The sequence below is a fragment of the Salmo salar genome, chromosome 20 (assembly GCF_965601325.2).
Source record: "Salmo salar chromosome 20, fSalSal1, whole genome shotgun sequence".
NCBI lineage: Eukaryota > Metazoa > Chordata > Actinopteri > Salmoniformes > Salmonidae > Salmo > Salmo salar.
The window spans coordinates 52,544,006-52,567,594 of NC_138310.1; the positions used below are offsets into that span (position 1 = coordinate 52,544,006).

General features: G+C 42.7%; 1 protein-coding gene across 2 annotated transcripts in view; it reads left to right on the top strand.

Moving 5' to 3' along the window:
- The first annotated feature begins 1,908 nt into the window (after positions 1-1,908).
- The window catches only part of LOC106580797 (uncharacterized), a 35,134-nt gene continuing 13,453 nt past the window's right edge, over positions 1,909-23,589 (top strand). Inside the window, exons 1-2 of one of the 2 annotated variants that reach the window (XM_014162232.3) lie at positions 1,909-2,158; positions 8,042-8,085. In XM_014162232.3, the coding sequence (XP_014017707.1) occupies positions 2,096-2,158; positions 8,042-8,085 (107 nt within the window). In that variant the 5' untranslated portion in view covers positions 1,909-2,095. Of the gene's footprint in view, positions 2,159-8,041; positions 8,086-17,865; positions 18,413-23,589 lie in introns of those variants that run through there. The other variant, XM_014162231.3, reaches the window with a different exon arrangement.

A 23,589-nucleotide genomic window follows, 5' to 3' on the forward strand; every position in this document is an offset into this window, starting at 1 on the left:
GGTGTGTTGAGGGATGGTGTCCTGTCCTCCCAGGCCATTGGCATGGTGCAGGAAGAGATTAGGTCAAAATAGTGGAATGGTGTAGTGGGTTTTTTATTAGTATAGTTTGCAGCTGCAGAGAAGTACCTGGTTGTACAAGATATTACTGAAACCAAAAACCCAATGACCACTCTGACAGAACTACAGAGTTCCTTGGCTGAGATGGCCAGAAGGACAACAGTCTCTACAGCGCTTCACCAATCTGGGCTTTATGGGAGAGTGGCCAGATGGAAGACACTCCTGAGAAAAATGCACGTGACAGCACTTCTGGAGTTTGCAAAAAGGCACGTTAACGACTGAGATCATAAGGCAAAAAATGATGGGGTCTGATGAGACAAATTCAACTCTTTGGCCTGAATGTAAAGCGCTATGTCTGGAGAAAACCATGCACAGCTCATCACCCGTCTAACACCATCCCTACCGTGAAGCACGGTGGTGGCAGTATCATGCTATTGGGATGCTTTTCAGCAGCAGGGACTGGGATATTGATAAGGATAGAGGGAACCATGAATGGAGCCAAATACAGGCAAATCCTTGATGAGAACCTGCTTCAGAGTGCAAATGACCTTAGACTGGAGTGAAGATTTATATTCCAACAGGACAATGACTCCAAGCATACAGTAAAAAAATAACCACTGGAATGGCTTCAGAACAAAAGTCCTTGAGTGGCCCAGCCAATGTCCAGACTTGAATCCCATTGAAAATCTTTGGAAAGACTTGAAGATTGCTGTTCAGCACTAATTTAAGAATTTGAGAGAATCTGAAAGGAAGAAAATCCCCCAAATCCAGATGTGCAAGGTTGATACAGACATACCCAAGACAATTGAAAGCTGTAATCGCCGCCAAAGATGCTTCTACAAAGTTTTGACTAAGGGGTTTAAATATTTATGTAAATGATATATTTCTGTATTTCATTTTCAATAAATGTGCAAAAATGTCTAAAAACATGTTTTCACTTTGTCATCATCTGTGTGTAGAAAAATATATATTTAATCCATTTTGTATTAAGGCTGTAACACAACAAAAATCAAGGGGTATTAATACTTTTGGAAGGCACTGTACATTTACAGTACTCAGTTCAACATCTAGTTTTGATTTACATTTGGTTGAGTTGTCAAGTAATGTAAAATCCCCCCCCCAAAATTACCATGTCATTGGATTTAGGTTAAAAGTGTGGTGAAAAAATACTAAAATCCCTTGTTGATTACTTTTTTACAAATCCAATCAGTTTTCCACGTTGATTCAACGTCATCACATTGAGTGAATTGGTTGAAATTACGTTGAAACAACGTTGATTCAACCAGTTTGTTCCAGATGGTATTGCATTTTCATATCCATTAGAGTTCACTCAGCTGCATATTGTTTAAACCATAGACTTATGTAAAAACGTAATTTTCAAACGTGTAGGACCGTATTATTTTCTTCCAACCTTGCCTGATTGAGTCCAGCATGGTTTTGCTGCGTTCATAACAAGTGGGAAACTTGGAATATACTTGGTCTACTTGTAAACTGTGAGAATGGGATTGTTGTGTGCATTCACATGCTTTGAACTCGACTGACAAATGTCAAACAAGTTGTGTCAACCATAAACTACAAGTACAGCTGTCATGCTTCCAAACAAATTCTGGTGTTAAAAAGGCACAATAATATATATATTTTTTTTATAAATTACGTTTTGTTTCATTTAATTGCCGAAAATGATGTTCTCGAAGTAATTTCCTTAGTATGTGACGTCAGAGTTCAGCATGTGGGAGAAATCGGAGTTCAGCGATTATTTCCCATTTGTAATTACGAGTTGGCGGGCCGTTCAATTGGATTTCCCCCAGTCGTACACTGGTAATTACGAATGTACGAGTTGTTATGAACGCAGCATTAGACAATGTCGTTTGACAGCTGGCCAGTGGATCGCATGCGCCAAAAGACGCTGCTGAATGAATAGGAGGGAAATCACCAACGACCCAATAACCTCGGGCGCCTTGCATGTCATCTGCTCAAATTATGACCATCTCGCCGCCTCTGCTTTCTCTAACAAAGATATCTGTTTCCTGGACCTTGAATGGCGCTGGTCACCGTTCAGCGTTCGCCAACACCCAGCGTTAGCTCCAGTCCCTGCCTTTCGGTGAGTTGTCGAGCTTGGTAGTTTGTCATAGCACGGGATTTAAGGCTCAATTCTACTGGTATTGTTTAGGGTGGATATAGCTAGCTAACAAGTAGGTTGTTGTCCCATGCGGTAGTTAGCTAGGGGACACACTTTTCACAGCACTTCGATACCGAAGTGACCTTTTCGTGGCAGGAGACTGAGGATAAGGTTAGGAAAAGAGTTAGGGTTAGTGGATATGGTCTCCTAACCTGCCACGAAAAGCACTTTGTAGCGAAGTGGGGTGAAACGTGTGTCCCAGCTATCTACACTATAGCTGGTTATGCCCTGCTTTTTTGTGTGTATGCGTTCCTAAGAAATTGTTAAACGGAAATGTTTTAGTTGTGCGTTGTGTATAAATATACACTTTTGACTTTTGCATGGACACAGTTAAACTTTCCAGTGTCCAGGGAAGTTGTCGCTTAGCTACCACAGTCAATGGCTGGCTGGCCAGCTAGCCAGTGAAGTTTCTCAACTTGTAGTTAGCTAGTTAGCTAGGTATAGTGACTGTTTTGCAATGCAAATAATTTCAGTGTATATCTGACCTGTTTATCCCCAAGTCAATTATATAAATGGTCTAAAAGAACTCAAAGAAGCCAACTCATCATAGCTTAGCTATCTGTCAGTGTCAATCTTGGTTGGCGAGTTTACCGGAGGCATAGCTAGCTGATAATAAATGTTGTACTCAGTCACTGCCATAAATGTATAGACAGTGGTGCAAAGTACTTAAGTAAAAATACTTTAAAGTACTACTTAAGTAGTTTTTTGGGGGTATCGGTACTTTGCTATTAATATTTGACTTTTACTTCACTACATTCATAAATAAAAAAAATAAGATTTACTTCTTACTCCATGCATTTTCTCTGACACCCAAAAGTGCTCGTTGCGTTTTGAATGGCTACCAGGACAGGAAAAGGATCAAATGCATGCACTTATCAAGAGAACATCCCTATTGCCTCTGATCTGGCGGACTCACTAAACACATGCTTTGTTTCTAAATGATGTCTGAGTGTTGCAGTGTGCTCCTGGCTATCTGTAAATAAATAAAAACAAGAACATTGTGCTGTCTGGTTTGCTTATGTAATGATTCATAATTTTAATACTTAAGTATATTTTAGTAATTACATTTACTTTTGATACTTAAGTATATTTAAAACCAAATACTTTTAGACTTTTACTCAAATAGTATTTTACTGGTTAACTTTTACTTTTTCTACTAAGGAATCTTTACTTTTACTCTATGCCATTTGGGTACTTTTTTTTTCAACCATTTTATTACAACAGACCTAGCCAAAACAATGTCATGGACTCTCACAACAGTTCCATATCAACTAGGCTCAAGTTATTCTGTTAATGTTTTGCATGAAAACTGGGTTAGTATGACATGGCTGTCCAACTACATTTTATGACCCGCACTGGGGAAGATTCCATATGACATATCGACGGTTGCCTGGCTGGCTGATATGCCTGCGGATGATTCCACATAAGGCTTGTAGCTAGACAGCCTAGCCCAGGGGTAGGCAACCCTGTTCCTGGAGTGCCTGACCAACAGCATTAATGGATCACTTCTGTGATTGCTTAAATTCAACAGCCCTATCCAGCCCTAGATATTGTTTGCATCCCAAATTACACTTTATTCCCTTTTGGTCAAAGTAGTGGACTATATAGGGACTAGGGTGCTATTTGGGACATATCCATTGAGGGCAGTCTGAGGTCTGTTAGCTAGAGAAAGAAAAATACTTCCTGCTTTGCTGTGACATCTCTCAGTGCGAGTTGTCAATGCCTGAATCACATTAGGCCAGTATAAATGGGAAAGAGGAACGTGAGAGATGAACTATGTTTCTCTCAAACAGCCATGAAAGCAATTAAAGCCAAGGTCAACACAGAAATGATGTGTTAGGGGCTCCAGAGTCTCCTGTAAGTGTTCAATTGGGTTGAAATCTGGTGGCTGAGACACACCCCCTTTAAACCCCCAACAACAGCCGCTGATGATGATTAAGGTAGACCCCCCCCCCCCCCCCCCCACCGCAGGGCCTCCTGAGTCTAAGGCACTGCATCGCACTAGAGATCCGTGTTCGATCTCGGCCTGGACTGGGAAACCCATGAGTCGGCGCACAATTGACCCAGCGCCGTCCGGGTTAGGAAAGGGTTTGGCTGGCTGGACTGTCCTTGTCCAATTGCGCTCTAGCGACTCCTTGTGGCGGCCGGGTGCATGCACGCTGACTTCGCTCGCCAGCTGTACGGTGTTTCCTCCGACACATTGGCGTGGCTGGCTTCGGGTTCAGCGAGCAGTGTGTCAAGAAGCAGTGCGTCTTGCAGTGATGCCAACTTAGCAATTTGTTGCTACATTTAGCAACTTTTCAGACTACCCTGGTAATCTTTTCTTCAAACAGCACCTAGCAACAAATTTGGCTACTTTAAAATATTTATTTGGAACTTTTAGCTTTTGAAAAGTGACTCAAATGCTAAAATGCACTCATTTTCCCTCTAAATGACACAAAAACGATTTTCTCTGTCACACACAGTCACAACACACGTGCCTGGCTGCAAAAGTGCATTGTGAGTGACGTCAGCAGCAGGCGCTCAGCTTGTGCGCAGGCCAGCAGCAATTTCAACAAATTGCAAATCATTGTTGGCTGACTGCAGTAGTATGCATTCGAGACAAACCTAATGACTATAGTTGGTCACAAATGTTTGATCTTGAACAGAACTTACATCACTCAACATGTCTCAATCAAAATGATAATAAAGAAACAAATCTAAACTAACATGTCAAATCATATTTTGCGTTGAGATGGCCAGTCAATTTGAGTAACATTATTGTGTATTCTACATAATGACACAGTTTTACGTATTGACGTCATCACGCAATAACATCACAACGTCATTTAGCAACAAATCCACCTGCCTCTAGCAACTTCCCCTGAAAATTGCTTAATTAACTCAGGAACCACACCTGTGTGGACGCTAGAGGTCGACCGATTATGATTTTCCAACGCCGATACCGATTTATTGGAGGACTCAAAAAAGCCGATACCGATTAATCGGCCACTTAAATATATATATTTTTTTAAATGACAATTACAACAATACTGAATGAACACTTATTTTACCTTAATATAATACATCAATAAAATCAATTTAGCCTCAAATAAATAATGAAACATGTTCAATTTGGTTTAAATAATGCAAAAAAGTGTCGGAGAAGAAAAAGTGCAAAATGTGCCATGTAAAAAAGCTAACGTATAAGTTCCTTGCTCAGAACATATGAAAGCTGGTGGTTTCGTTTAACATGAATCTTCAATATTCCCAGGTAAGAAGTTTTAGGTTGTAGTTATTATAGGACTATTTCTCTCTCTACCATTTGTATTTCATACACCTTTGACTATTGGATGTTCTAATAGGTACTTTAGTATTGCCAGCCTAATCTCTGGAGTTGATAGGCTTGAAGTCATAAACAGCACAATGCTTGAAGCATTGCGAAGAGCTGCTGGCAAACGCACGAAAGTGCTCTTTGAATGAATGCTTACGAGCCAGCCTACCATCGCTCAGTCAGACTGCTCTATCAAATCAGACTTAATTATAACATAACACACAAATATGAGCCTTTGGTCATTAAAATGGTTGAATCCGGAAACTATCATTTCGAAAACAAAACGTTTATTCTTTCAGTGAAATACGGAACCGTTCTGTATTTTATCTAATGGATGTCATCCCTAAGTCTAAATATTGCTTTTACATTGTACAACCTTCAGTCTTATGTCATAATTATGTACAATTCTGGCAAATTAATTATGGTCTTTGTTAGGAATAAATGGTCTTCACACAGTTCGCAAAGAGCCTGGCAGCCCAAACTGCTGCATATACCTTGACTGCTTGCACGGAACGCAAGAGAAGTGACACAATTTCCCTAGTTAAAAGAAAGTCATGTTATCAGGCAATATTAACTAAATATGCAGGTTTAAAAATATATACTTGTTTATTGATATTAAAGGCATTGATGTTTATGGTTAGGTACATTGGTGCAACGACTGTGCTCTTTTCGCAAATGCGCTTGTTAAATCATCACTCATTTGTCGAAGTAGGCTGTGATTCAATGAGAAATTAACAGGCACCGCATCGATTATATGCAACGCAGGACACGCTAGAACTACACATGGTTGATATTACTAGTTTAACTAGTGATTATGTTAAGTTTAATGCTAGCTAGCAACTTACCTTGGCTTCTTGCTGCCCTCACGTAACAGGTAGTCAGCCTGCCATGCAGGCTCCTCGTGGAGTGCAATGTAAGGCAGGTGGTTAGAGCGTTGGACTAGTAACCGGAAGGTTGCAAAAACGAATCCCTGAGCTGACAAGGTAAAAATCTGTCAATCTGCCCCTGAACAAGGCAGTTAACCCACCGTTCCTAGGCCGTCATTGAAAATAAGAATGTGTTCTTAACTGACTTGCTTAATTAAATAAAGGTGTATAAAAAAAATAATCGGCAAATCGGTGTCCAAAAATACCGATTGTTATGAAAACTTGAAATCGGCCCTAATTAATCGTCCATTCCGATTTAATCGGTCGACCTCTAGACTTAACCATAGGGAGAGGAGGAAGCTTGCGGTCTCTCCTCCACTTTGCCACTAAAACACCTTCCTATAGCAGCCTATTGGCCTCTGTTGCCTTCGCCATTGAAAAAAGAACGTGGGTGAAGTGTTTTGGAAAGTTTGTCTCGTTGAAGGGATGGGTTTCTCCCTCGAGTCATATTTCTCCTGTGTCACCATGTTTCTTAAATGCTTTTCTCAAATGTCATATGCCTGGCTGTGGCAGCGGGTGATTTACAGCACCTGATGTGTGAGGGTTTATGTCCAGGCCAAGGCTTTTTGATTTGCTCATGTTTTCTCTAGTTTGTGTGCCATCATGGTCGTGTACACAAGCCCAACAAGCAGAACTCTTTACATAGATTAGGCCTAATTGTAAGCATTTTTGTGTTCTTGAGTATATGTCTGGGGTGTGTGTGTGTGTGTGTGTGCGCTCTTCTCCTCAATGAAGATACATTGGCTGGATCACTTCATCCCATCCCGTGTGTCTGCATAGGACATGGTGAATGTAGCCAGTGTGTGGTGCATTAGGCTTTATTAACCCAGTTCAGTATCTCTCTGACTAGGCGGGTGGGATCTGCTAGGGCTGCCTTGTCCAGGATTGACAGCCTGATCCCTGGGAGAAAGTTCCCTGAGTTTGGAGATTACTGGAGCAGAACAGGCTGGGATTAGGGTCTGCCTGCCTGTCTGTCTGAGCAGGGACAACAGACTGCCGGGCCTGGGTGGAGAGAGGGACACTTCAAAACAGGCCGGCAGCCATTTCAACCCTTATCTATTCTGCCTTGTTCTGGGTTTAGTGAAATATCACAACGGCCAACCCCATGACATGGATGAAAGTGGATATTTAGCGGCACATTTTAGCCGATGTGGAATTCATTATCCTCTTTAAAACAAGGTTAATTCGATCTTCCTCGGTGCCCGATGCAAAACGTGTTGCAAAATCTCCCTTGAATGGATAGCTATACACTTATGTCTAACAAGCCCAAATATGGACATCTTGTTTTGACTGGGTGTGGAATTCTTGTTCAAAAGGTCTGGCAGCATCACACCTCCTAATATTGCTGTAGTAGGAATCTGTTTGGCTCATTGTTAGTCATGAGACACTTGACTTGATTCCTATGCTTATCTCCTTGTTCAGGCCGGTTATTGTGAACAAGCAACCTTGTCTATTCATGTGACCGCAGCTGTATGTCTGTCTGTAAAATGTGTCATTACTATAGTCCGTTTATGGATACATTAGTGTGCATGTTGGTTTCTGACTGGTTCTCTGCTCTCTCCCCAGGAGGCAGACAGTGGTGAGGATGATCGTCGCTCCCAGCCCCGGAGGTAAGGCTAGACCATTACCAGTTAGCAGTAAAACAATCTCAAAGTCTTGTAATCGAACAACTATGATGTATTTTTGGGCATTGCACTGACAACCTTCCAGGCCCCGCTGAATTTCTCAATTATTGTTGTGTTCAGTGCCTGAATCAGCTGAGACAAATATCTGTCGTTGGACCTTTGGAAGCTCAGCTGTACTTCCAGCTACTGTCCACCAGGGAGAGTGTGTTGACAAGAGTATATTTGCTGTGTTGGCCGTTGGGTTGATATCAATACTGTCTCTTGGGTCAACTCAGCTCACATATACTGCTGCAGAATCAACTGACTCTCATTTAGTCTCAGACCCAGGCAGCAAAATGACCGACAGAGGGGTCGCAAGCAAACACAGGAACATTATAATGGCTATACATTGCCAGTTAGGCCTGGGCTGTTAAAAAGCACGCACACACCCGTGCACAAAACGAGTAACTGCATATCTCCTTTCAATTTACAGTATATCACACAATATATTTTCAAATCTTGAAAAAGACAGTTCTATCAACATGTAGACTCGCTCTTGACTAGCATCATTGCCAGAATTTGTATTCACACTTAGTTTTAGGTCATTACAGGAGAAGTGTAGAAAAGGACTAATGGTTGCCATTATGCATCTTCAAAACACTAGGCTATTTTGGAAATGCAAAATAGTTAGCCTATGTACCTATTTGGGTTGGTTTGTAGTACTCGTGTATGACTACTCCAGTTGTTTACTCCTGATGATCTATTTGCATGGTTGTATCTGTTATCTGTGTTACCAGCCGCTTGACGTCACTGTGTGTGTGTTTTTATAGAAGGACAAGACGTCACTACTGTTGTTGTTTCACTTGTCTTGGCAGTTGGGTTTATCAGTGTGGATCTCTTGGATTAATGCCTATTCATACAGGACATACTAATATTTATAGGTTATTATGGGTTAGCCTATAGGTTAATAGGCTAACCTATAGTTTATATGCCATGGATCATCAACTAGAATCAGCCGCGGGACGATTTATTTTTTTCTGGAGTGGATGGTAGGGGGGTCGTTACATAATTACATATAATTTGTAGACTGCAAATTGACCGCAAGAAGCCCAAACGTATGTGTTTGACTAAAACATAATTATTTCAAACCTTGCTTACATTTGTATGCGATCATGTGTCTCCCTATTATGCGTGGAACTTCTTGGGAAAAGATTTCTTCAATTAAAATCAATTGGAGTTAATTGTCTGTTTTTGTTGTTTTATGTCCAGCAATGAAAATTCCACAGAAAAGTGTGTATAGTGTATATACAGTAGCAGTCAAAAGTCTGGACACACCTGCTCATTCAAGGGTTTTTCTTTATTTTTACAATTTTGTACATTAACCTCTTACATCTAGACGTTCCGCTAGCGGAACACCTGCTCCAATATCCAATGATGGGCGTGGCGCGAATGACAAATTCCTCAAAAATACAAAAACTTCAATTTTTCAAACATGACTATTTTACAGCATTTTAAAGACAAGACTCTCCTTTATCTAACCACACTGTCCGATTTCAAAAAGGCTTTACAGCGAAAGCAAAACATTAGATTATGTCAGCAGAGTACCCAGCCAGAAATAATCAGACACCCATTTTTCAAGCTAGCATATAATGTCACAAAAAACAAAACCACAGCTAAATGCAGCACTAACCTTTGATCTTCATCAGATGACACGCCTAGGACATTATGTTATACAATACATGCATGTTTTGTTCAATCAAGTTCATATTTATATCAAAAACCAGCTTTTTACATTAGCATGTGACGTTCAGAACTAGCATTCCCACCGAACACTTCCGGTGAATTTACTAAATTACTCACGATAAACGTTCACAAAAAACATAATTATTTTAAGAATTATAGATGCAGAACTCCTTTGTGCAATCGAGGTGTCTGATTTTAAAATAGCTTTTCGGTGAAAGCACATTTTGCAATATGCTGAGTACATAGCCCGGCATCACGGGCTAGCTATTTAGACACCCAGCAAGTTTAGCCTTCACCAAAGTCAGATTTACTATTAGAAAGGTTTGATTACCTTTGGTGTTCTTCGTCAGAATGCACTCCCAGGACTGCTACTTCAATAACAAATGTTGGTTTGGTACAAAATAATCCATAGTTATATCCAAATAGCGGCGTTTTGTTCGTGCGTTCAAGACACTATCCGAAGTGTAAATAAGGGTCATGCGCATGACGCATTTCGTGACAAAAAAAATCTAAATATTCCATTACCGTACTTCGAAGCATGTCAACCGCTGTTTAAAATCAATTTTTATGCCATTTTTCTCGTAAAAAAGCGATAATATTCCGACCGGGAGCGGTGGTTTTCGTTCAAAGATAAAACATGGAGTCCCCTCGTGCATGCGCCTGAGTCTCACAGTACTGTGAGCAGCCACTATCCAAACGCGCTACTTTTTTTCAGCCAGAGCCTGCAAAGCCACGATTCAGCTTTTTGCCGCCTTCTGAGAGCCCATGGGAGCCGTAGGAAGTGTCACGTAACAGCAGAGATCCCCTGTAATGGATAGAGATAATCAAGAAGGCCAAGAAATTGTCAGACAGGGCACTTCCTGCATGGAATCTTCTCAGGTTTTGGCCTGCCAAATGAGTTCTGTTGTACTCACAGACACCATTCAAACAGTTTTAGAAACTTTGGAGTGTTTTCTATCCAAAGCTAATAATTATATGCATATTCTAGTTTCTGGGCTGGAGTAATAATCAGATTAAATCGGGTACGTTTTTTTATCCGGCCGTGAAAATACTGCCCCCTAGCCATAACAGGTTAATAATAAACTAACTCATGGAATCATGTAGTAACCAAAAAAGTGTTAAACAAATGGAAATATATTCGAGATTCTTCAAAGAAGCCACCTTTTGCCTTGACAGCTTTGCACTCGCTTGGCATTCTCTCAACCAGCTTCATGAGGTATTCACCTGGAATGCTTTTCCAACAGTCTTGAAGGAGTTCCCACATATGCTGAGCACTTGTTGGCTGCTTTTCCTTCACTCTGCAGTCCAACTCATCCCCCAACCATCTCAATTGGGTTGAGGTCGGGTGATTGTGGAGGCCAGGTCATCTGATGCAGCACTCCATCACTCTCCTTCTTGGTCAAATAGTCCTTACACAGCCTGAAGTTGTGTTGGGTCATTGTCCTGTTGGAAAACATGATAGTCCCACTATGCGCAAACCAGATGGGATGGAGTATCGCTGCAGAATGCTGTGGTAGCGATGTTAGTTAAATGTGCCTTGAATTCTAAATAAATCAGTGTCGCCAGCAAAGCACACCATCACACCACCTCCTCCATGCTTCACGGTGGGAACCACACATGCGGAGATCATCCGTTCACCTACTCTGATTCTCACAAAGACACACGGTGGTTGGAACCAATCTCAAATTTGAACTCATCAGATCAAAGGACCTAGTTTATTTTTGTATTTATATATGTATACACACACAGTACCAGTCAAAGGTTTGGACACACCTACTCATTTCTTTATTTAAATGTTTTTCTGGTGACAGTGGCTAGTTGACCAAGGAGAGTGATGGAGTGGTTGGTGAATGCCAGTTGTTGAACCCTGCTGTAGGGTGTTAGGATCTGGCTGTAGTACACATGGAACTGATAAACAAGGGCGTGTGTTTGTCTGAGTTTGAGTATCACTTCCCCTTGGCTTGGCCTAACGTCAAGTATTGTTCTTGTCAGTAGCATTTCACCTGAACTCTCAATCATAGGACCTTCATGTATTCATAACAACGTCAGGGTAATAATATTACATAGCATTACTTGATCACAGAGCTGATTGTTGTGACAAGCTTAACTGTACACAGTCATGGCAGACGCCAAGCTAGTCGGCTTGCATCAAAACAGCACTAGAAAGTCTGTTGTACTAACTTCTTATAGGCCTATTCAGCTATCATGGCTGTTTATGTTCTGTTCCCTTGTGTTAGTGTTATGACATGACTGTGGTGTTAGTGTTATGACATGACTGTGGTGTTAGTGTTATGACATGACTGTGGTGTTAGTGTTATGACATGACTGTGGTGTTAGTGTTATGACATGACTGTGGTGTTAGTGTTATGACATGACTGTGGTGTTAGTGTTATGACATGACTGTGGTGTTAGTGTTATGACATGACTGTGGTGTTAGTGTTATGACATGACTGTGGTGTTAGTGTTATGACATGGTTGCGGTGGCGTTATGACATGACTGTTGAACTAACCCTTGCAATGTTGGGTCTTTTCTGTACATTGATTTAACTTGACTTCTGGTCAGGATTTAGTCTATTGAATTCTGCTAATGCAAGGTAGGAGTCGGAGTTCTCCATACCAGTACAGTTGGTGCTAGTTTGTAAACACTGGGTCCACCACTGCAAACTGTTGGGCTTCACGCTGAGAAGGAGCCAACATGACGTGCATTTGGCCAGCACAACCCCATAACAGAACATTTTAATGTCCATTATGTGTTGCACTGACTTCACCATTCAACTCCAACGCTGTAGGGCATGTGGGCTCAATTATCTATTAGGTAATGCTATGGTGATGGTGAGGTCATCCCCCCCCCCCCCCTCCGCCCTGCCCATTCAATGTCTTCAGATCTTGGACTATTTTGTCATTTGGATCCCTCTTTTGTCAATTACTCCCCCCATCTGCTACCCCCCCCGTTGGTTATATAACAAGAAGCCCAAATGAACTGTGTATTACATACACCACAAGGATTCCAGAACTAGAAATACATTGCATCTAATTGGATATCAGAAAGCTAGAGGCAACGTTTGAGGGGGAAGGTTGTGCTGTACTCTGTGTTCAATGTTTTGTCATCTATTCTGTGCCCCCACCCCCCCCCACACACACACACACACACACACACAGGAGAGACACGACAGCTGTTGTTCCCACGGCTCTGATTGAAGTGTAACATACTGTAATACATTCATCTGTGCTCTGGCTTTGCGACGTGTATGCACTGCAAGGAATGTCAAGGACAGCATACTTTCTAGTACAGGCCTACTTGATTGTCGTTCATAGTAAGGAGAGGGCTGTTGAGCTGCAGACCTATTGAGGGGGAGAAGGGATGGGCAAAAGGATGTTCAGGGTCTTTTCTCTGACCTTGTCTATTCATTGTTTTCAGTAGGCATTTCCTTTCAACTGCTTACTTCAACATGGCTCTGGTAAGATTTGAGTCGGTAGACACACTAATGTGCAGGGCCGTGCACAGACCTTTTCAGGGGGCAAAAATACACCAAAAAAAGGCTTTTTTAAAAGGTGTATGCAATCGAGCACACATCCATGCAATCTCCATAGTTAACATTGGCAGTAGAATGGCCTTTCTGAAGAGCTCCGTGACTTTCAACATGGCACCTTCATAGGATGCCACCTTTCCAACAAGTTAGTTCATCAAATTTCTGCCCTGCTAGGGCTGCCCCGGTCAACCGTAAGTGCTGTTATTGTGAAATGGAAACCTCTAGGAGCAACAACGGCTCAGCCGCTCAGTGGTAGGCCACACAAGTTCACAGAACGGGACTGGTTGCAACACTCACTACAGAGTTCCAAACTGCCTCTGGAAGCAACGTCAACACAAGAACTGTTAGTCAGGAGCTTCATAAAATGGGTTTCCATGGCCGAGCAGCCGCGCACAAGCCTAAGATCACCATGCACAATGCCAAGCGTCGGCTGGGATGGTGTAAAGCTTGCCTCCATTGGATTCTGGAGCAGTGGAAACGCGTTCTCAGGAGTGACGAATCAGGCTTCACCATCTGGCAGTCCAAAGGATGAATCTCGATAGGTGACCACATCTCAAGCCATGCATGTTTGAATAATGGGTGTGCACAATCCCAGTACGGGACAGACTTGGAAACCGGTACAACCGGGCATGCGCCACCTCTGTACAGGGCAGACCAACAGGTGCAACCAACGAACGGGGTGGCGAACTTGACGACACAAACCACCAAAGGAGAACTTGGCAAGTGGGAGGTGTACAGGTTGACTCCCATCTGTGTATTTGCCTACTGCTGCGTCTCTGATGTGGCTGTCAGAGCAGGTTATTCTGGATTTGGGTTACCCTATGCATTCCCATTACCGGTTGCGGGAAGGAAAGGAAATAGCAGCCAGCTAGCTGTGCAAACCGACTCAAACCCCTGGCCTGGAGTCATCGTCTTTCATTGCAGCGTGTTTTCTCACACCTGTCTGTCAAGGGGAACACCTCTCCTGGCTACCAGCACCACCCTTCAAACCTCAGCTGACAATTTTCCTGATCATATCACTGTTTTCCTCCTAACTCCGGGTACCTTAAGTGTCTCGTTTTTTTAGCCTTTCACTTAGGTCCCAAGGTGCTCAGATCACAACTAAATGGGCTAAGTGGTAGGTAAAAAAATAAAACAAACTTTAGCTTGACCGGGCATGCGTTAGCCTGCCCTGTGGTTGGCCTTGTAGTGTTCATGTCCAGGTCTGTTACTAGCCTACACTAACTGCATCACTAAGTGTTCTGGCTGGTCTCATTTCAGACCTCCTATTCCTCCAACTAGCTCCAGTGCAGCAGGCCTATAGGAAACAGCTGCTCACTTTGTAGTGGAGAGCAGGATGTTAAGGGGTAACTTGGCGTACACAGAGACCCAGTGGCTGACTGCAACACTTTGACCCTTTTTTTCCCCCTGCTAACTCTCATTCAAAGAGTGAGAGAGTGACACAAGCCATTGCGCAATCGGACCCACATGTTGCCCGCCCGCATGTCAGAGCCTATTACCAGAGACAAAACAATGTGATTTAGTAGTGGTCTAGCCTATTAAAAGAGGTCCAAAACATTCTGTGCCACATGACTAGCACAGATGCTGGTCGCACAGATGGTGTTTTGATGCGTGTTGGTTGGTTTAACATTGGTTGAACGTTGCCTGCTATGATGACCCAATGGGTGACTGGTTAAACCTCATAACCGGAGAGGTTTGACTGGAATGGAGGAGACCATGTGACGATACCCTGTAACTGAAGACACCCAGGTATGTGTGTGTTTCTACATCTCCTAGCCCCGTCATGTTATTCTGAGTGCACGAGAGGAGTCAAGTGTTACACACACACACACCACACACACACACACACACACGCTTTGTAAACACAGAGTGTAACCATGTCCCATGCTGTCGCGGCCAGCCTTATCATTTTTTCTTTGGCCACTTAAGTTGTATAACTTTAGGAGGGCAACTTGCGTAGTAGCTGCCTGTTTGTGTGTACCTGCAGCCTGTGTTATGTAGTGACTTGGGTAATGGTGGGCCGTGGGGACTGGAAACATCAATGGAGTGTTTTGACTAAAAGCCCTCTGATTTGAGCCCCTGTCGTCAGGTGTAATTGACTTCTGGCGTCTGACCTCTTCTACTCCAAGCCTCAGGCAGCACCACATTTGCATAATACAGCCTATAGACCTCCATGGGGGAGCATGTGAAACTACACTGGCCGCCACCATTTGAAGCTTTCCAATATGAGTGAGGCCAAATGACCAAACAGACTATGGCCTGTTTTTATAAGGTGGACATTTTAGCCATGTAGGCCTAGCCTATACAATGTTTGTTTTGGCTCAAGCAGACCAGGAAGGAAGTAAAGGACAGAGGAAGAGCTGTGTTCTCAGAACCGTCATGTTTGTTGTGTACACGCATTACCGCTTTCATTCTTTTTCCAAGGCCAGGTCGTGTTAAGTGAAATTCCAGGACTGGCTTATATTCGTTCGGAGACGAGGGACAATGGGGAGCAGGAAGAGGAGACTGAGCTGTTGACTTTGTTGGGACTCATTGTAGAGCAGACCTTAAATACTGTACGGTTGCCTGCCTTGTTTGTACAGTAGTAGTACAAAGACTTAAACACACTAAAATAGCTTCCATAGAGTCTGCTTTGTCACCTGGCTCTTGTGATACTGTTGTGATCAGTGGTGAAGATCGGTACTCGTACTTCAGGTCTGTACTCCAATTTTAACTTCTCTCATGGACTTTTGCATATATCACAAATGAATGTCAAAGTTGCACCCTTATCTCAAGTCTGGAATCGGCACAAACCTAAGTCGAATTAAGAAAAACAAGTACATTCTTGTTAATAACAATCCCTTAACTAGCTAGCCTTTATATGACATTGGGTGCTTCTAAATTGTATTTCCTTGACTCATGTCCTCTTTCTTCCTTGCCGCCTCCTCAAAACACATTGGAGGAGAAGGTCCTAGAGGAGGAATCTGACTATCTCCTCAATGCATTTTGAAAAGGAAGCTAGGAGAGAGGACGTAAGGAGAGAGGACGTAAGGAGAGAGGACGTAAGGAGAGAGGACGTAAGGAGAGAGGACGTAAGGAAACACAATCGAGATTCATCTATTGGAGCCCAAATCCATGTGAATGATTTCACCCCCAGTGGAGAAGTCAACACGGGTCCCTCGTGTAGCCTATTTACACAACTTCATTGACCTCTCCCTTTCCTATTTAAACACTGTATATTGCTTGCCAGTCTGATCCAGATAACAGGCCAACACATGAGTCTGGCTTTAGATATACAAAACAACTATTTTGTAATGTTTAACACTGGGGCAGTTAAGTTACAGGTGTGGTGCCAAATGGTTGATGGCCCTTTTCTACTGAAATGCACCCCATGGACAATGTGTCTATAACATAGGTTTATTACATAGACTTTGGTTTGTCTGCAGCTGCCAGGTAGAAGTTTTGTACACTTGTTTCCTTACCGACACTGAGTGCCTGGTTTTCCTCATGTGGCCCCTGGTCAATGTGCGAATGAGCTCCCACTCCATGAACCATATGAGCTCCCATATGATATATATCCCATATGATATATATATATATACCATGGCTCCCATATGAGCTCCCACTCCATGAACCATATGAGCTCCCACTCCATGAACCATATGATATAGTTCACCTTCTTATATATGATCAGAATGGCAAAGGTACAGCTCATTTTGCAGTCTGTTCCCAAATCCAATTTACTGAGTTCTTCAGCTGTGTTATTTGAGACTTTGTCAAGTTGCTGTCTGGGTGTGCTCAGTAAGGCAAAGCAGTGTGCACGAGCACAGTTCCAAGGAGAGTCAGTTGTTGGTAAACACCGCTGTCACAGAACATGTGGTTGCAATATGTATGTACAGCTCTGCCAAAAAGGAATGGAACTGCTTGAGTAAATTAGGGATACAATGTATATTGTAAACAGGTGCTTCCACACGGGTGTGGTTCCTGAGTTGATTAAGCAATTGACATCCCATCATGCTTAGGGTCATGTATTAAAAAAAGCATAAATGATGTAAACCATATGCCATGGCCATCTGTCACCAGATCTCAACCCATTTTCACACTTATGGGAGATTCTGGAGCGGTGCCTGAGGCAGCGTTTTCCACCATCAACAAAATACCAAATGATGGAGTTTCTTGGGTAAGAATGGTGTCTCATCCCTCCAATAGAGTTCCGGACACAATGTAAAATATATGCCAAGGTGCATTGACGCGGTTTTTGGCTCATGGTGGCCCAACGCCCTATTAAGACACTTTGTTGGTGTTTCCTTGATTTTTGCAGTTACCTGTATGTTCCATCTGTACTTTTACTCTTTACTTCAACACCTCCCTGTACTTGTCAGTCATCACATTATATGGCTGTGTCTTGCGCTTCCACAAGCTTGTCCCTGAAGAAGTGCCCAATCTGTTGTGCCTCATTGTCGCTCTCCCCTCGTCTTTCAATTGGGACATTCTAAGCATATGTCAGCAACTCCTCCCTCTCACGAGTTGAGTTTGTAGCTCCTGCCGGTGTCCGGTTTACAAGTTTAAAGCTTTTACAGTAGGACGGACACGAGTGCTCTTCATAGACAAATATTGATTCTAGTTCGTTTGAAAAATCCTACCGCTAGATTAACTCCGTACGGTGTTACAGAATTTGGAACAGTCTTGCAATTAGAGGATACTGTACTTGATACACAGTAAAAAAAAAAGTTTAATAATTGTATGATAGGCTTAACGTTTTTTATTTTACTAACAGTTTAATTTATTTTCCAGCTGCCTATTTTATAATGCCGCGAAGGAGATAGGTCGACAAAACATACTGTCGAATATCTATCGGATTCGTTGTTCTAATAAGTTTTGACCATGGTCGGAGTGGAGTGAGCCTTTTCGAAGGTATTTGGCGTTATCGGTCTGCTGTTCCGTGGTCCGGTCATGACTCTCGGTAGTGTCTCCGCTACCGGGAGCTCGGCGGAGGGCTGCTTCTGCTCCTGCTGCGGAGCGAAGATGATGCCCTACTTCTCCGACAACGGAGTTGTGTCTCAGAACCAGATCAACCAACTGTGAGTTGTACATTTTTGTTACGAATATTTTTGTGGTTAAGATTAAGAACATTTCTCCGCTGGATTAATTTCCCAATGTAGTGGGTATGCGATATGTATGAATACATTTACGATTTATTTACTTTAGCTCAGTTGTCAATAGTCTGACGTTGCAACATTATTGTGAAGAAATTTGACACATTTCTGATAAAGTTGTGACAGTCCATCCTGACTACATGTATTTCCCGATAGTGACGTAACAGGATGTAAGTAATCTTGACAGCTTCCTCTCCTGGTTGAGAAATAATGGCACAATGGGTTTCTCCTTGATCATTGCGTGGCGTGAGATCAAAATCATCTACCTGGCTGTCTCCAAACTGGTCTGATGAATCCTGTCGGTCAGATATCCATATAAAGCAACAGTCTGCTCTATGAACTAATGCCAGAGAATCAGCCTGCCAGTCTCACTTGACCCCCCCCCCCCCCCCTCCTGTCAGTTGCATAGCTCTCTTCTGTGTCCTCCAAGCCTCTAAACTGGCTTCTCCAGGCATATGGCAGTCCCTTTTTAATTTTGCCCTTCTTTAATAGCACATAGAAATATATTAAATCAAATTGATTTATAGCTTATTTTCAATTATATTTTGGCTGATGTGTTTTCTGATTTGTTGTATTATGTCTCCTAAGAAAATATTCTATAGCCCATCCATCCATGTTTTTTGAGTTGAGGCTCTGCGCTCTGAAGCTTGCAGCCATTCTAACTAGGCTAATCGTCTGAGGTGTTCTTACCTGGGCCTCTGTATGAAACACTGAGGACTGTCGTCAGGTCCAGGTGGCTGGCTAGAGACTGATTTGATAGCAGGCTTGTAGTACAGGTGTGAACATAATACAGGAATGATTTAGAACTCAGCCGTTAAAGAGAGCGCTTTGAATACTAAGAAGTAGCCTACCTGATGAAGGGTAGGTAGTGGGTTGTATTTGTATGTTTGATTGTTGTGTAGGAAGGCACTCCAGTAAGGGCAGCTGTATTTCCAGGTGTAAGTCCATCAGATGATTTAAGTTTAGTCATGCTGTTAGTGTTAATGTTGGAACTAGCCTAGACACCCTTGCTCCAGAGTTTTAGTCTAGGCCTACTGCATGTTTCAGGGCAGTAGCAGTCCATCAATACGGACTTGATCAGTGTTTTGGATGAACCAATGTTATATGCTTGAATCAAAAAGCCCATATCTGTGTTGCAAATACCGTACCATCAAAGCTGCAATGGTTATACATGGTCTGGACAGCCAGTCATTGTCACAGGGGAATGTGATAAAATATATGACTGGCAATGACTGGCTGTCCAGACCATGTTACACAACACATGTTGCCCCAGACTGATTTTGTATTGTTTGACCATTGGCTCTGATCAGAGGCTTCTAAATGAAGACATGCAAATGAATTGTTTGCTGTCCATATACTCAATTTGCACTGGTGTCTATGGCTACATGGGTAGTAGTACTACTTATTTGCTTATGGGGGAGATTAGATATCATTGGGTACTTCAGGAGTGGATGCCTTGTATTTCCTGACTCACTAGTTCACTGTGTGTGTGTTTGACAAGGGCTGTTGTACTTTAATATATGGCCTAGACTAGTTAGTCATTTGAATAGCCTAGACTTTGTCTTAATCTGAAAAACACACACATGCATGCACACACTCTCTCGCTGGTGCACACAGGTACTTGTATGCAATAAACAGCACCAGATGTAAGAAAGCCAACTTCTTAGTTTTGGAGGAAGACTTTGGTCAGGTTTTAGTATGTATTCTCTTAGCCTTTTCGGGGGTGGCTATATGACGGCATCATGGCCTCCTTTCCTCGACCACTCTGTCAAACCGATCCAGAAATCAATGGTTTATGACTGTATTTACAAACCAATTTTGTTATTGGTGTGCAACCATGTTAGAAAGAGACAGAGAAATGTCTGTGTGTCAAACACTTTGTTTAACCATGGGCTGGGCTGATTACAGGTTTACAGTGTGGCTACCTGCTGGAAACCTGAAATCCCAAAGAGGTGTTGTCCCACTAATTTAGAATACTACCCCACTTCGCTGTACATCACACACACACACACACACACACACACACACACACACACACACACACACACACACACGCTGCGTTACTGTTATTCTGGGGGAAAGTGATTTTAAGAATATGAATCTGACTCGCTTTGTGTAGAGATTGGCAGCCACACAAGGAAGCCAGATTTAGTGTGTGTCATTAGTATTCATAACATCGGTAAACATGAAATGGAACGGGAGACGTGGATGTTGGTAAGAGATGTTGTAGGTCTGCTTCATCAGCAGTCTAGTGAGACATTACCATGATGGTGCTACTAGGGAATGGGGATGTGACAAATGTACCATTGTTCTTAATGTTTAAACTGCAATTTTTTTCCCCCTATCGTTTAAACAATAAGAGAAATCATAAAATGACGTGAATTCATAATTCAGATATGATCGTTCTTGTGACTGTTCTCTGCTGTGTCCCTCTCTTCCGTGTTCTCAGTTGTCAGCACACGGGACTTCATATCCCACTTCTCGTCAATGTGATGGCTCGTTGTAGGGATGTATGACAGCAATCCTACAATCCGTTGTTAACGCCACGTATGGTGTTTGAACGCTCGTGCTTTATCCTTTTACATCTAGATGTTCCGCTAGCGGAACGCCTCGCCAATATCCAATGATGGAGCGTGGCGCGAAATACAAACTCCTCAAAAATCCCAAAACTTCAATTTTTCAAACATATGACTATTTTACACCATTTTAAAGACAAGACTCTCCTTTATCTAACCACATTGTCCGATTTCAAAAAGGCTTTACAACAAAAGCAAAACATTAGATTATGTCAGCAGAGTACCCAGCCAGAAATAATCAGACACCCATTTTTCAAGCTAGCATATAATGTCACAAAAACCACAGCTAAATGCAGCACCAACCTTTGATCTTCATCAGATGACAGTCCTAGGACATTGTTATTCAATACATGCATGTTTTGTTCAATCAAGTTCATATTTATATCAAAAACCAGCTTTTTACATTAGCATGTGACGTTCAGAACTAGCATACTCACCGAAAACTTCCGGTGAATTTACTAAATTACTCACGATAAACGTTCACAAAAAACATACTTATTTTAAGAATTATAGATACAGAACTCCTTTATGCAATCGCGGTGTCCGATTTTTAAAATAGCTTTTCGGTGAAAGCACATTTTGAAATATTCTGAGTAGATAGCTCGGCCATCACAGGCTAGCTATTTTGACACCCACCAAGTTTGGCACTCACCAAATTCAGATTTACTATAAGAAAAATTGGATTACCTTTGCTGCTGTTCGTCAGAATGCACTCCCAGGACTTCTACTTCAACACCCAATGTTGTTTTGGTTCCAAATAATCCATAGTTATATCCAAATACCGGCGTTTTGTTCTTGCGTTCAAGACACTATCCGAAGGGTGACGCGCCGGCGCGTATCGTGACAAAAAATTCAATATTCCATTACCGTATTTCGAAGCATGTCAAACGCTGTTTAAAATCAATTTTTATGCGATTTTTCTCGTAAAATAGCGATAATATTCCGACCGGGAGACGTATCCGTTCAAACACTGACAGAAGAAAATGGTGTCGTCACATGCACGCGCGCACCCGTGTTATTGTTCTCAGATCGACCACTTTCCAAACCCCCTACTGTTTTTCGCCCAGGGACTGCAAAGTCATCATTCCCCGTTCTGGCGCCTTCTGAGAGCCTATGGGAGCCTTAGAAAATGTCACGTTACAGCAGAGATCCTCTATTTTCCATAAAGAGACTATAGAAGGACAAGAAATGGTCAGAGAGGGCACTTCCTGCATGGAATCTTCTCAGGTTTTGGCCTGCCATATGAGTTCTGTTATACTCACAGACACCATTCAAACAGTTTTAGAAACTTTAGGGTGTTTTCTATCCAAATCAAACAATGTATATGCATATTCTAGTTTCTGGGCAGGAGTAATAACCAGATTAAATCGGGTACGTTTTTTTATCCGGCCGTGAAAATACTGCCCCCTATCCTAAACAGGTTATACTTGCAGAACAATCATTGTATAATTTCTCCATGTAGGCCGTCACGGTTTTTTGACATGGCGTCTTGTGGTCTTTGTTCTAGGCATGCTATCAGGACAGTGAAGGGGACATCCTCTACCATTGTCTTTGTTCTAGGTCTGAAGGCCCCTGCTGATCACTTCCCCAATATAGTTTGAAACTCATACACAGTCCGTCAAATTATGGCAGAACTATTCTGACTACGCTAGTGTGTTCTGAATCACCACTATGGCTGTGTCCCAAATGACACCCTATTCCCTACACATTGCACTACTTTTGACCAGAGCCCTGTGGGTGCAGCCCCTAACTGTGGAAATATCGAGTGTGGCTGTATGATGGTAGAAAGAGAGCCACTCTAGACTAGACTAGAGCCACGTTAGCCCTGATTCAGGTCTATGGGCAGCAGAGGGCATTGAGGCCGAGTCTGAGGCGACACACAGGAATTTTGCCCTGGCTGACATTTTACTGTGCAGACATGTAAGGGAATACTCTCCTCTTCCCACAGGCAGACAGACAAGTGGGGACAGGAAGGGAGGGAGGGTGATCGTTTGGCATGCAGCACAGGGCAGTACTTGTTAGGGTACAGACACAATCATCACTATGTAAGGGGCCCTTCTCTGATAGCCTAGCGCCCCACTCTCCTCCCACTCCCAAAAAGACGTGTGGGGGACTGACATGCCCCCTCCCCTCCCTGTACCTGCCCATATTAGTTCCACTCTAACTAGGGGAGAGATAAATATAGGCCCAGGCTGCAGAGGCCTGGCCGCCTTGGCCAGCGCTGCTGAAGGCTCTGGGTTCAGCCCAGAAAGATAAGGGCTGTGGTGGTGGGGAGGGGGTGGGGGTGGGTGGATAGTAGGGCTGCATTCTAGTACTTCCTACAGTACAGATTAGGCAATGAGAGACATGTGCACGCACACACTCACTCGCACACACAGATGTGAATTAGTGAGCTGTTTAAATACAGAGCAAGAGTAGCCGAACGGACGAGGGGAGATAATTATGCCAGAGACCATGAGAGAGAGACCCTAAGAGAGAATGAGTTACAGGCCAAGGCTAAAAAAGAAACTGACAACTTGTGAGTGT